General features: G+C 39.4%; 1 protein-coding gene across 1 annotated transcript in view; it reads left to right on the top strand.

Annotated features, from left to right (window-relative positions):
* Positions 1-620: 620 nt before the first annotated feature.
* The window catches only part of RFTN2 (raftlin family member 2), a 100,446-nt gene continuing 87,171 nt past the window's right edge, over positions 621-13,895 (top strand). Inside the window, exon 1 of the mRNA XM_055290115.2 lies at positions 621-1,318. Coding sequence (XP_055146090.1) covers positions 1,180-1,318 — 139 coding nt within the window. The 5' untranslated portion in view covers positions 621-1,179. The remainder of the gene's footprint in view (positions 1,319-13,895) is intronic.

Genomic DNA, 13,895 nt, shown 5'->3' with positions numbered 1-13,895 from the left:
GCCCGGGAGGTTGAGGCTGAAGTGAACCATGATTGTGCCACTGCACTCTAGCCTAGGTGACAGGCAAGACCACATCTCAAAAAAAAAAAAATTAAATGAATCAAGTTGTCAGTTTTGTTTTATTTTTTAATTAAGGATACTTTGAGACCTATAGAAGTATTAGTTGCTATCATAAGCCTTCTAATAGTAGAGTGTTTTAAACTATTTAAGGATGTTGGGGAAACTAATTACACACGTAACTGTCTCTCCTTTGCAATTAAGTCTTTTTATGAAAATATTTTAATATAAATTTTTTATACTTTGCTGTTTTAATTAGTATATGATTTTTTCCAACAGAAAGAAACTTCATGTGGAAAGAAATCTTCAAAAGTACTAACTAAAGACTAAAGGGCTGTTTTTTTAAACTTTACTTTTCTCCTTTTAGACTCCAGAAATAGTTTCCTCATAAAGCTGACTTCCTTTCTGGAAATGATTTTTGTTTCTAAATATGTTGAGAATCCATTCTTTTCATTTTCTCTTTCTCTCTCTCTCTCTCTCTCTTTCCCCCTCTCTCTCTCTCCCTCCACCCCCCTACTGCCTCTCTCTCTCTCTCTCTCTCCTTTTGCTTTCTTGGTAGTAGTTGAGAGGAAGGAGGGTAGGCACGGGACAGAGAGAAGAGTGAAAACAGAAAAAGAATCGTGTGCCACTATGTCTGAATATATCTTCTACTTGTAGATAATTACATCCAAGTTGCCCTTTTGCCTTTTTATTTCCGTTTTCGGACACCTTTTTTTTTATCATCCAGCCAACTGGGATAGACAAAGCACCGCTGGTGCCCTGAACGACAGAACTCTGGTAGGGGGCTGGCTGTAAATTGACGTGGCATGGAAATTCTCCGCTAAGTTGTAGCCGCTTGCATGTTTCTCTAAGATCAAGCCCAGCCTCCTGGAGCTGGAGCTTAATCATGGGTTCAATGACTTTACAGAAAAATGGATAGAAAAATTCTTCAACTCCTTTCTTTGGACCCAGATGGTTTTTTTTGTTTGTTTGTTTTTGTTTTTGTTTTTTGGGGTTATCTATGGTTTAGCTGAAAACAAAATCAAAGCAGTTAAGTCTGTAACTTTCTTTTTGCAGCTTAAACAACAGAATTTGCTGCTCTCCCTCCCCTTTCCTGCAATTTAATTCCTTACAGATTTTGCCATGGGGTGCGGACTTAGAAAGCTAGAAGACCCTGATGATAGCAGCCCTGGAAAAATATTTTCTACCCTGAAGAGACCGCAAGTGGAAACAAAGACAGAATTTGCTTACGAATATGTATTGCTGGATTTTACTCTACAAGGTACTTTTTCCTTCTATTTTGTTTGTTAAATGTTTCAGAGATGAGACTAGTAGTCATTTTTAAGTGTTGACTTATAAATTTTTAAACTGTTCTTCATAATGAGATTGCATATTCAAACAATAATGCTTCGCTTCTTAATTATACTTTGTAAGATTTTTGTTTTGTTTTGTTGATTGCTTCGTGTTTTGGTAACATGGCTCATATATACCTTCTAAAATTAGGGAAATTGCTTGGAAATACTTCTTTCATTTTTAAATCAAATACTTATTTATAGAAGGATTTATGAAAAATGCTTGATTTCCAGGACAAATAGCTATATAGCCTTGGTGACAGTTTGAATTTTGAAAAAGATTTGAAAATCACAAGAAGGTATTACATAGGAAATATTACTTGCATCATATCGTGGAAGAGTTTTTGCTAAGACAATTCTGAGGCTTCCAATTGTGTTAGACTCTGTGATTATGGTAGTCATTTGATATTTTTGACCAAACTAAACTATAAGTTTTGAAAATGTAGTTAAAAAAAACAAAAGATAGCCTTCTGTAAGACACTTCCTTTGCTCAGTGCCCTGTCCCTAACAGAGAAACTCTCTGTTCCAGAAAGTTGGAAACACAAATAAACAAGCCCAGATGGCAGCTCTGTGGAAGGAATCGAGGTGGCTTGATTTCACAAATACTTTGCCTCATTTCTTTTGGAAACTTTAGAGTACTGTACAACTGCGTAGACAAAGCAGCTTTTAAAAAAAGCTATATCTTTAATTATGAGGTAGTAAAAATGAAATTTAGAGTGCTTTGCTTGCTGTTAAAGTTATCAGATATTAGTAAAGTTCTTATTATAGTTATATTTTTAATTCTAATGAGCCACACATTTTATCAATTCAAAAAGTTTATACTGAATTATCATGTTAAATATTATCTCAATTTTTTTCCAAATCTTTGTTTACACACTTTTTTTTTTTTTTTTTTTTTTGCTTTGCTCTAGAAACAGTGCATCTTTGTGCAAGAAGCAAGAGCAGCCCATTTTTCTTTGTCAAAAATTAAGCTGGCCAGCAAACAAACTCCCTTCCAGGGACATACACAAAATCTGTACATAGACTTTTAACATGTTCATATCCTATTTTTGTTTAAAGCTAAGGCTACCAAAAGAAAAAAATTAATATTCTTAATTTCTTAATTTTCTTTTAAATTATGAATGTTAAAAATGGATTAAGATAATAGCGATTATCAGAGAAGTAACCAAACAACCATTTGAATTTTTTCTATACTTTTTCAAAAACCTTCATTTGAGAAAATATTTGTAATGTGGTGCTATGTTCACACCATTGATTTTCCTTGTCAATTTTTTTTTAGGACTCATTTCTGTAAATCCATAGGAGACAGACACATACTCTCCCTAACCTTGAAACACTGTCTATTCATGAATTTAGGTCAGAACCATTTTGATCTGTACTTTAGGATTCTCTGCACAATCCGTCGTAGGATCACGGGGTTTAAAGTAACTTGAAAAGTTTTTCTGATTCATTTCCTTCCAACAATGTTAACATCTCAAACAAATTTGTATAAATGCAGTCATCCTTGAATCAGAAAGATCTGCAGCTTTATTCAAAAGTCATTTGGGTTTTGTTATTCTCAGAAGCCCTTCTCTCTGTGAAAGGAGTATAATTTCTACCTTCCACTCTAGGCGCTTAGAAGAGATAACAGAGTATTACACTGTAAAAGTTTAAGTATGGGCAGAGTGTGCAAACGTTAACACATAAAGCAGGCACATACTTTAAAGCTGCACCTGGATCCTATTTGGTACAGGCGCCTAGTCTCCTGGTGCCCCATTGCTCTCCAATTTTTCCACATGTTTTTGTTTTAGTTTTTTCTTTGTTTCTGCCTTCCCCATTGCCTTTGCTTCAGAAGCCAGGACTCAGCATCAGCCCAGCTCCACAAACTACCTACCAGGTCATAGTTTCCCTGCTGCTCTTCTGTTATCTCTGACCTCCAGCTGCCACTCCAGTGTGTATAGGAGTGGGTCATGGGTGGGTTAAAACATGCCAGCCTTCTGTTTGGCACTGGTAATTCTGTCCTGGGTTGCTGGGAGGAGTCTTGAATAGTGGCACCTCCTGCCTGTCAGAGGCCACCATGGAATGAGCAACCTTTCAGGAAATAAAATGGCCTGGTGACAGCTGTGTGTGCTCATGATGAGCCTGTCTCTTATATTATTTTCCTCTGTTTTTTCCAAATAGAGGCCATGGCACAGAAAGTAGATCCAGTGGGGGCAGGAGGAGGAGACCCTCTGAAAATCTACAGTGCCCTGTCCTGCATTATGGTGGTTATAACTTTCTTGAACAACTTATTTATTTTCCATTCGATTATATATCACTTTCAAAGCTCCACCCAGAAAACAAAACAACTTACACCTCCCATTCTCTCCTTATCTCTCTGCCTCTGTCTCTCTCCCTCTCCCTTCCCCACGCTTTTTCTTTTTGGCCTTTGAATCATTATTTACATCTCTATAGGAGAAATCATAGCATAGACTTGAAGCATACAAAACTCTGGAGTCATAGTTTTGGGGTCCTGAATCTAGGCTGAAAACTGTGGCAAATTTGTAAATGTTGCTCTATCTCAGTTTCCTCATCTATAAAATGGGTATTCTCACGGTGCTGACATCACAGAGTTGTTTTAAGGATCAAAGGAGCTAATATAAGATGATCTACTTGGAAAGGTATCTGGCACTTAGTAAGCATTTGATAAAAGTTAACTGTTATGATCCTTCCTCTGAGAATACTCTCTGTCTCCACATTCCTCCTTTAAACCCAGCTCCTGCAGGATGCTTTTTGACCAACCTATTGAGGTCATTAAAATAATTCCAGCTTTTCCCGTCTGATACATAATCATCAAGTATTGGTTACCTATATGTTCTCTTCAAAGGTTCATACACATTTTTCTTATTCTGGCCATAAAATTATGAGTTTGTGCAACTACAACTCTACAAATGTGTTTGGAGTAGTTCCTGATTGCACTGCTATGCTGGGTATCTTAGGTACTATAAAAGAAATAAAACACATAGCCCCTTCTTTCAAGAAATTTAAAGTTTCATCTAGGTAGGCTGAATTTTTCTGGAACTTTATGCCAAGTCTACCAACTGTACTAATGAGGTTTCAGTAAAATGTTTATGATATGTTTTCTGGATTATTGTATAGTAATGATTTCTTTCACTGTATTATGATAAAGTAACAATTCATTATTCCTGCTTATTAGTGAGAATTCGAAATAGTCTAGAGATTTCTTATAGTATTTTCATTTATATGTGTTTATGAGAGCATATGATGTATGTATATGAGTATGTTATAGGGTTTCTTAACAAAAAGTTAAAATAACTCTACAAGTGATCCAAAAGGATTAATTTACCTCCTTGTATAATTCCAGGAAACAATCTGAATAATAGTAGCCTTAAGAATTTTTACAGCATTTATAGCTTTATGAGTAAAAAGAGGTTCTACAATACTAAAACCCAACAGAAAACTGGATGGTATCTTCCTTATCTGAATTTCTGGTAGAATTACACAAAATATGAGTGAAATTTTGCTAGCCTCTAGCTTGCTTCATTATTATTAGAACAAGAAATTCGATTTGTCTTTCATCATACCATTAACAGGAATAGATATATATTATATATGTACTCCGTAAAAAATGCTGATTAGCATTGGAAATATGAAAAAGAATAAGACAGTTTCTGCCCTCAGATATTTTGTATTCAACTTGGTCAAACTGGACAAGGTCATGAACTCATCAAGGTTAGGAATTATATCATCTCCATCTTTGTACGCCCTGTGTCCAGCATGATGTTTGGAATATGAGTGATGGTCAATATTCTTTGTTGAATGAGTGAATGAACAAAAAATTACAATACAAGGTACATGTGGAGGAAATAGTGTGCTACAACAAGTATCATAAAAAGGAGAAATCAATTTTGAGTAGGATCAGTTGGAACTAGAGTTAGGACTTTAACTGACCCTTGAAGAAAGTGGCTTAAACAGAAAAAGATTAAGAGATTGGAGTAAGTTCAAGGGCTAGTGAACAGAGCAGTGAGCTAAAGGAGGTTTTCTAGGGAGGAAGCAGAAAGTAAGATTCTAAACTGATGGGATATGGTAAGGTTCTGGCTTAGCTAGGGAGTTAAGACCTAATTCTATGGAAGATAAATGGCAGTAAAGGCTTTTTGAACAGGTAGTTGGTAGGTGCAGAAGAGTGTTCTAAGAAGATTCATGTGGAATTGCAGTGAGAAGGGATGGAGGCAAGAAGTCAAGGCTAATGATGATGAGGACCTGTGGGTGAAGGGCAGTAACAGGCACAGGATACAAGGGGTAGATATGACAGATGTTATGAAGGAGGAACTTAGCCTGTGACTGGCTGGATTTGAAGGGACAGAAAGAATGAGGAATCCAGGATGACTTCCCAGTTTTGAGCCTGAGTGGCTATGGAAATAATGAGTCCTCTTACAGAAGAGGGGCACCCCAAAGGGAGTCTGTCTGTGGTCAAAGAGCAATTTCATTGCAGTCATGTTGCATTTGAGGTGGCAGTGGAAGATCTTAGTAGAGGCAGTTATAGATGCACAGCTGACTGTGAACATTTCAAGAAGGAATTGAACTAGATTTTTTCTTGAGGCAGGGTCTCACTCTGTCACTCAGGCTGAAGTGCAGTGACTCAGTCACAGCTCACTGTAGACATGACTTCCCAAGCTCAAGCAATCCTCCTGCCTCAGCTGCTGGAGTAGCTGAGTGCTGGCATGCTGCTCACCTCTGGCTGTGTGGCCCTGTTTGTGACAGGCCACAGACCAGTACCAGTCTACACATGTGCCACCATGCCTGGCTTACTTTTTAATTTTTTGTAGAGATGGAGGTCTTGCTATGTTGCCCAGACTGGTCTCAAACGCCAGTGTGGGTAAATTGTTAGAATCATTGAGGAAAAAAATTGTTTGGCATTATCTACTTAGCTAAAGATATACCCAACAGAAATGAGTGTGCATGTGCACCATGAGGCACTACAAGAATGTTCATAGAAGTGTTGTTTGTAATAGCCCAAAGGTGTAAACAACCTAGAACTCCAAGAAAACAAAAGAATGGAAAAATAAATTGTGGTATACTCACACAATACTGCAGAAATCAGCAAATATCCTTAAAGGGTTGGATGATATTATGAGGTCTCTGTCACAACTATTCAACTCTCTTGCTGTAGCACTAAAGCAGCCATAGACAATATATAACAAAACAGACCACAGGCCACAGTTCGCCAACTCTTACCACACTGCAGTGAAAACAGAGGAACTGCAATTACACAAGATGAATTCCACAAGCATAATATTCAGTGAAGACAGACACACAAGTCCATGCTATATGCTTCCCTTTATATGCTCAAACGGAAGTATAGTGTTTAGGGCTGCATTCTGGGAAGTAAACTAAGAAGAAAGGCAAAAAAAGTCATTATCATAAAAATCAAGGTATTACAGAGGGGACAGGAGCATTGTGATTGGAAAGGGTAAAGGCTTCTGAAGTGCTGGCTATTTTCTAATTATTGAATGGACAGTGGTTACCCTAGTGCAGGGGTCCCCAACCCCCAGGCTGCAGACTGGTACTGGTCTGTGGCCTGTCACATACAGGGCCACACAGCCAGAGGTGAGCAGCACGCCAGCGAGCATTACCACCTAATTAGCAACGGCATTAGATTCTCATAGGTTCTCATAGGAGCATGTATTATGAACTGCGCGTGCAAGGCATCTAGGTTGCAAACTTCTTATGAGAATCTAACTAATGCCTGATGATCTGAAGTGGAACAGTTTCATCTGAAACCATCCACTCCCCATCCACATCTGTAGAAAAACTGCCTTCAATGAAACCAGTCCCTGGTGCCAAAAAGCTTGGGGCCGCTGCCCTAGTGTTGGTAGTTTTAAGCATGTTTTGTGTCTTTTTCTTTTGTATGTTACATTTCCACTCACCCAAACCCCAAAAAAAGTTGAAAAAAAAAAAAAGGCTGAATAGGAAGTGAGTAGGGATAAGGCAAACATGGCTGAAAGACAAGATATACAAATACTCAGAAGGGAGAGGAAACTATGTGGTCTGTCTGGAAACTGAAAATAAAACAGAATGGTAGGAATGTAGCATATTAAGGAGATAGCAGTGAAACATAAGACTTCAGGAGTTTGGTCATAATTTGGTCCTTCATATATCTGCCTATAATCATGAAATACGTAGTTCAATAGAGTTTTATTGTATTTTAAAACTGCAGTTAGGAAGAACCAAAACAGTGAGTAGATAATCACACATTAAGTAGATCATCCAAGAGAGAACACTGGAATTCCACAGAAAAGTGACAAGAAATACCTAAAACAAGGAAGGAGAAGGAAGTGAGGCAGCCTGTTCGGTTGGAATCAGCTGAGGCCTGAGAGAGACTCCCCAGTATGGGGAAAGGTTAAGTGAGAGACCCTCAGTACTTCACCTTCCCACTGTGGACCCCTGCAATTCTAACCATGGGAGAGTTCCTCAATCCTTGAGGGCCCTGAAACTAACATAGGGAGCTGCCAAGAGATTGTGCCACAGGACTGTCCCAGGGAGGAAGGGCATACTGGGCCCCAAACACTCCCCGAGACTTAGGCAGCTACAGCTAGGCACCATTTTCGAGCCCCATCCCTAATAGACTGAGTACTGTCCTAGATCTAGTGATGCTAGGGCTGAGCCACAAGAGAAATGCGGACTGTTGCCCTATGACTGAGGCACAAGCGACTGCATGCAGGCTACTGCAGCCAGGCCTGAGGTACAACCCAGGTGCAGGCTACTGCCAGGTGCAGGTACATGCCTCTGGGCTGAGGCATCAATGACCACAGGCTACCACGCCCAGGGCTGAAGTGCTACCACGGCATAGGCTATCACGGCAGAGGCCGAGGCACAAGCATCACATATGTCCCCTACCTGTCTAGGCTGCCACCACTGAAGGCAGCACCTCCCTCCCCAGTGGCAGGACAGCAGCATGGCCACTGCTGCCCCCAACCTGAGCATTCCACTGGTGGCCTGGGGAACATCCCACTCCTGCCTACCATGACTGTTGCCTGCACATGCTATCAGAGGACTGAGGACAGCCCCTCTAGCCTAGCTTCACTCCCCTCAACATGCCAGAGCACACAGCCCAGAGGTCAGGGGTTTGCTCAGCTAAGTTCACCACCATTGCTACCTGAACCCTCCTTCCAGAGACCTACCCACCTGGCTGCTACCACCATAGCTGGCACCTATCTACATGTACCCACCTGCAGGCCTAGAGACTGGCCTACTCAGCCCACCACAGACACTGCCAACACCAGGGTGCACTGCTTGCAACCCAAAGGTTGTCCCATCACTGTCACTGCAATCACCCATGCCACACTGGCTCTCCAGGGGGCCAAGGACCCTCCTACCCACCCAGCCCACTGCTACCACTACTGGCAAAACTAAGTTACCTAGAAGTCCAAGAATTGGCCCACCTGGACCTGCTAACGCCAGTGCCAACATGTACCTCACTGGGTCCCAAAGACAGCCATGCTCAACCCACTGCTGCCACCACTGGGGCCCAAAGACTGGCCTACCTGGCATCCCAGTTCCCAAGAAAACCTCACCACAGCATCCACTAATAACCATACCCTAAGCCTCCATGGAAGTCACAGCTACAACTGATGTTGTTTACAGCCAAATAAGTCATGCAGAGACTACACTACTCCATGCACCCAGAATCAAAGCCAAAGCATCCTACCCAACCTACACCATAGATACATCCTCAGGAAAAACATTTTCCACAAAAGCAAATTCAAAAACTTGGAAGAAGTGGCTGTTATGCCAGATGTATAGATATCAACAGATGAATGCAGGACACATGAAAGTACAAGGAAATGTGACACCTCCAACTGCAATAATCCTCAGGCAACAGATCACAAACAAAAAGAAATTCATGAAATTCCAGAAAGAGAATTCAAATTATTAACTCTAAAGAAGCTCAGTGAAATACAAGAGAATTCTGAAAAATAATACAAATAAATCAGAAAAACAATTCAGGATATGAATGACAAATTTACCAGAGAGATAGATATAAAAATAAACCCAGCCAGGCACCGTGGCTCATGTCTGTAATCCCAACACTTTCGGAGGCTGAGGCAGGCAGATCACTTGAGGTCAGGAGTTTAAGACCAGCCTGGCCAACATGGTGAAACCTCGTCTCTACTGGAAAAAAGAAAATAAAATTAGCTGGACATGGTGGCACATGCCTGTAATCCCAGCTACTCAGGAGGCTGAGAAAGGAGAGTCACTTGAACCCAGGAAGCAGTGAGCTGAGTGCCACTGCACTCCAGCCTGGGAGCCTGGACAAGTGAGACCTTGTCTCAAAAAATAAAAATAAAAATGAACCAAACAGAAATTTTGGAACTGAAGAATTCATTGAGTTAAATACAAAATGTAGTCAAGAGCTTCAACAATAGACTAGAACAAGCAGTAGAAAGAATCTCAGAACTTGAAGACAAGTCTTCTGAAATAAACCAGTCAGACAAAAGTAAAGAAAAAAAAGAATTTCAAAGGATGAACAAAGTCTTCATGACATATGGAACACCATGAAGTTACCAAATACTAAAATTATTGGAATCCCAGAAGGCAAAACAAGAATGAAAGGGTTAGAAGACCTATTTAATGAAAAAATAGGTGAAAACTTCCCAAGATTTAGACATTCAGGTATGGGAGACTCTGAGATCCCCAAACACATACAATGCAAAAAGATCTTCTCCACAGCACATTATAGTCAAACTGTCTAATGTTAAAGACAAAGAGAGAATTCTAAAAACAGCAAGAGAAAAGTGCCTAGTCCCCTATAAAAGAACCCCCATCAGACTAACAGCAGATTTCTCAGCAGAAACTTTACAGGCCAGGAGAGAATGGAACGACATGTTCAAAGTGCTCAAAGAAAAATACTGCCAGCCAGGGATACTACATCCAGCAAAATTAGCCTCATAAATGGAGAAATAGGGCTGGGCACAGTGGCTTATGCCTGTAATCCCAACACTTTGGGAGGCCGAGGCACTTAAGGTCAGGAGTTCAAGACCAGCCTGGCCAACATGGTGAAGCCCTGTTTCTACTAAAAATACAAAAAATTAGCTGAGCATGGTGGCAAACACCTGTAGTCCCCACTACTCAGGAGGCTGAGGCAAGAGAAACGCTTGAAGCTGGGAGGCAGAGGTTGCAGTGAGCCGAGATCACACCACTGCACTCCAGCCTGGGTGACAAAGTGAGACTCCGTCTAAAAAAAAAACAAAAAAAGAAGAAGAAGAAACAAAGTCTTTCCCAGACAAGCAACAGCTGAGGGAATTCACAACCACTAGCCCAGCCCTACAAGAAATTTTCAAGGGAGTTCTAAACCTGGACAATGAAAGGACAACATTTACCATCATGAAAATACACAAAAGTATAAAACACATTGGTAAAGTAAACACATAAATGAGGAAGAGAAAGGACTCAAATGGCACCACTACAGAAAACCACCAAGCTACAATGATAAACAGGAAGAGCAAAACAAAGGAAAAAGAATATACAGAAAACAATTAACAATATGATAGGAACAAAAACTCACTTATCAGTAATAACCTTGAATGTAAGTAGATTAAATTCTCCACTTAAAACATATATACTGGCTGAGTGGATTTAAAAATATGATCCAATTACATGCTGCCTATAAGAAATGCACTTTACCTATACAGACACATACAGACTGAAAGTAAAGGGATAGAAAATGATATTCCATGTAAATGGAAACCAGAAGTAAACAGGTATAGCTATACCTATATCAGCTAAAACAGTCAAAACAGTAAGTCAAAAACAGTAAAAAAAAAAAAAAAAAAAAAAAAAGACAAGGTACATAATGATAAAGGACTCAATCCAGCAAGAGGATATAACAATTCTAAACATATATGCACCCAACACTGGAGCACCCAGATTCATAAAGCAAATATTGTTAGATCTAAAGAGAGAGACAGACTTCAATGTGAGATTAGTAGAATACTTCAACCCACTTTCAGCATTGGACAGATCATCCAGACAGTAAATAACAAAGAAACATTGGATTTATTTATTATAAACCAATAGATTTTAATTTTGAGCAGTTTTAGTTTTACATAAAAATTGAACAGAAAGTATAGAAGGTTCCCTCATATCTCTTCACTGCTCCCCTCCCCTCCATTTCCCTGATTAGTAACTTTTAAAATAATGTCAATTTTTATTTTAGATTCAGGAGGTACATGTGCAGTTGTGTTACATGGGATATTGCATGATACTGAGGTTTGGGGTTCAACTGATCCTGTCACCCAGGTAGTGAGCATAGTGCCCAATAGTTAATTTCTCAATCTTTGCCCCACTCCCTCTCTCTAGTAGTCCCAGCGTCTATTGTTGCCATCTTTGTGTCCACGAGTCCCCAACGACGAAACACTGGATTTAAACTGGACGTTAGACCACATGGACCTAACAGACATTTACAGAACATTTATCCAACAACTTCAGATTACACATTCTTATTAGCACATGGAACATTCTCTAGAATAAATCACATATTAGGCCAGAAAATGAGTCTCAACAAAAAATTTTTTCTGAGATAAGTTCTCACTCTGTTGCCCAGGCTGGAGTACAGTGGCACAATCATGGATCACTGCAACTTTGACCTCCCAGGCTCAAGTGATCCTCCCACCTCAGCCTCCCAAGTAGCCGGGACCACAACCATGTACCACCACACCCAGCTAATTTTTTTTGTAACTTTTGTAGAGCTAGGGGTCTCACTCTGTTGCCCAGGCTGGTCTCAAACTCCTGGGACAAGCAATCCTCCTGCCTCAGCCTCTAAATTGCTGAGAGTACAGGCATAAGCCACTGCACCTAGCCAACTAATTTTTTTTTTTTTTTGAGATAGGGTCTCCCTTTGTCTTCCAGGCTGGAGTACAGTGGCACAATCATGAATCACTGCAACATCAACTTCCTGGGCTCAAACAATCCTCCCACCTGAGCCTCCTGAGTAACTGGGACTACAGGCACACACCACCACATCTGGCTGATTTTTGTATTTTTTTGTAGAGACTGGGTTTTGCCATGTTGCCCAGGCTGGTCTTGAACTCCTGACCTCAAGCAATCTGCCCACCTCAGCCTCCCAAAGTGGTGATATTACAGTCATGAGCCACCATACCCAGCCACAACTTTTTTTAAAAATGGAATCATATCAAATATCTTCTCAGACCACAATGGAATAAAACTAGAAATCAATACCAAGAAGAACTTTGTAAACTATACAAATAAATAAAAATTAAACAGCATACTCCTGAATGACTATTGGGTCAATGAAGAAATTAAGAAGGAAATTTAAAAATGTCTTGATATTAATGAAGATGAAAATATATAAAAAACTGTGAGATACAACAAAAGTGATACTAAGAGAGTAGTATATGGCAATAAATGCCTACATCAAAAAGTAGAAAGATTTCAAATAAACAGTCTAATAATGTACCTGAAAGAACTAGAAAAGCAAAACAAACCAAACCCAAAATTAGTAAAAGGAAAAAAATAATAAAGAGTAGAACTAAACAAAATACAGACAAAAACAATACAAAGGATCAATAAAACAAAAAGCAGCTTCTTCGAAAAGATAAACAAAATTAATAAACTGCTAGCTAGACTAACCAAGAAAAGACCCAAATCAGAAATGAAAAAGGAGACATTACAACTGATACCACAGAAATACAAAAGATCATTACAGACTATTATGAACAACTATACACTAACAAACTGTAAAACCTAGAGGAAATAGATAAATTCCTGCACACATACAACCTACCAAAATTGCATCAGGAAGAAACAGAAAATCTTAACAGATCAGTAATGAATAGCAAGATTAAATCAGTAATGAAAAGTCTCCCAACAAAGAAACTGGACAGATTCACTACCACAGAACTGGAAAGATTCACTACCAAATTCTACCAAACATACAAAGACGATCTAATACCAATCCTCCTCAAGCCATTTCAAAAAACTGAAGAGGAGACAATTCTCCCTAATTCATTCTGTAAGGCCAACACAATAAAAAAAGAAAACTACAGGACAATATCCCTGATGAATATAGATGCAAAAATGCTCAACAAAATACTAGCAAACCAAACTCAATAGCACATCAAAAAGATAATACACCATGATCAAATGGAATTTATACCAGTGATGCAAACATGGTCTAATTTATGCAAATCAATAAACATGACACGTCACATCAACAGAATAAAGGACAAAAAACATATGATTATCTCAATAGATGCAGAAAAAAACATTTAATAAAATTCAACATCCCTTCTTGACAAAAACTCTCAACAAACTAGGCATAGAAGGAACATACCACAAAATAATCACGGCCATATATGACAAACACACAACTACAAGAAAACTACAAAACACTGAGGAAATAAATTGAAGGGGGCCAGGTGCAGTGGCTCATGTCTATAATCCCAGCACTTTGGGAGGCCATGGGAGGATCGCTTGACTCAAGGAGTTTGAGACCAGCCTGGGCAACAT

Source organism: Symphalangus syndactylus, chromosome 8 (genome assembly GCF_028878055.3).
Source record: "Symphalangus syndactylus isolate Jambi chromosome 8, NHGRI_mSymSyn1-v2.1_pri, whole genome shotgun sequence".
Lineage (NCBI taxonomy): Eukaryota > Metazoa > Chordata > Mammalia > Primates > Hylobatidae > Symphalangus > Symphalangus syndactylus.
Note: the sequence above shows the minus strand (reverse complement) of the source record. Positions and strands in the feature narration are given on the sequence as shown.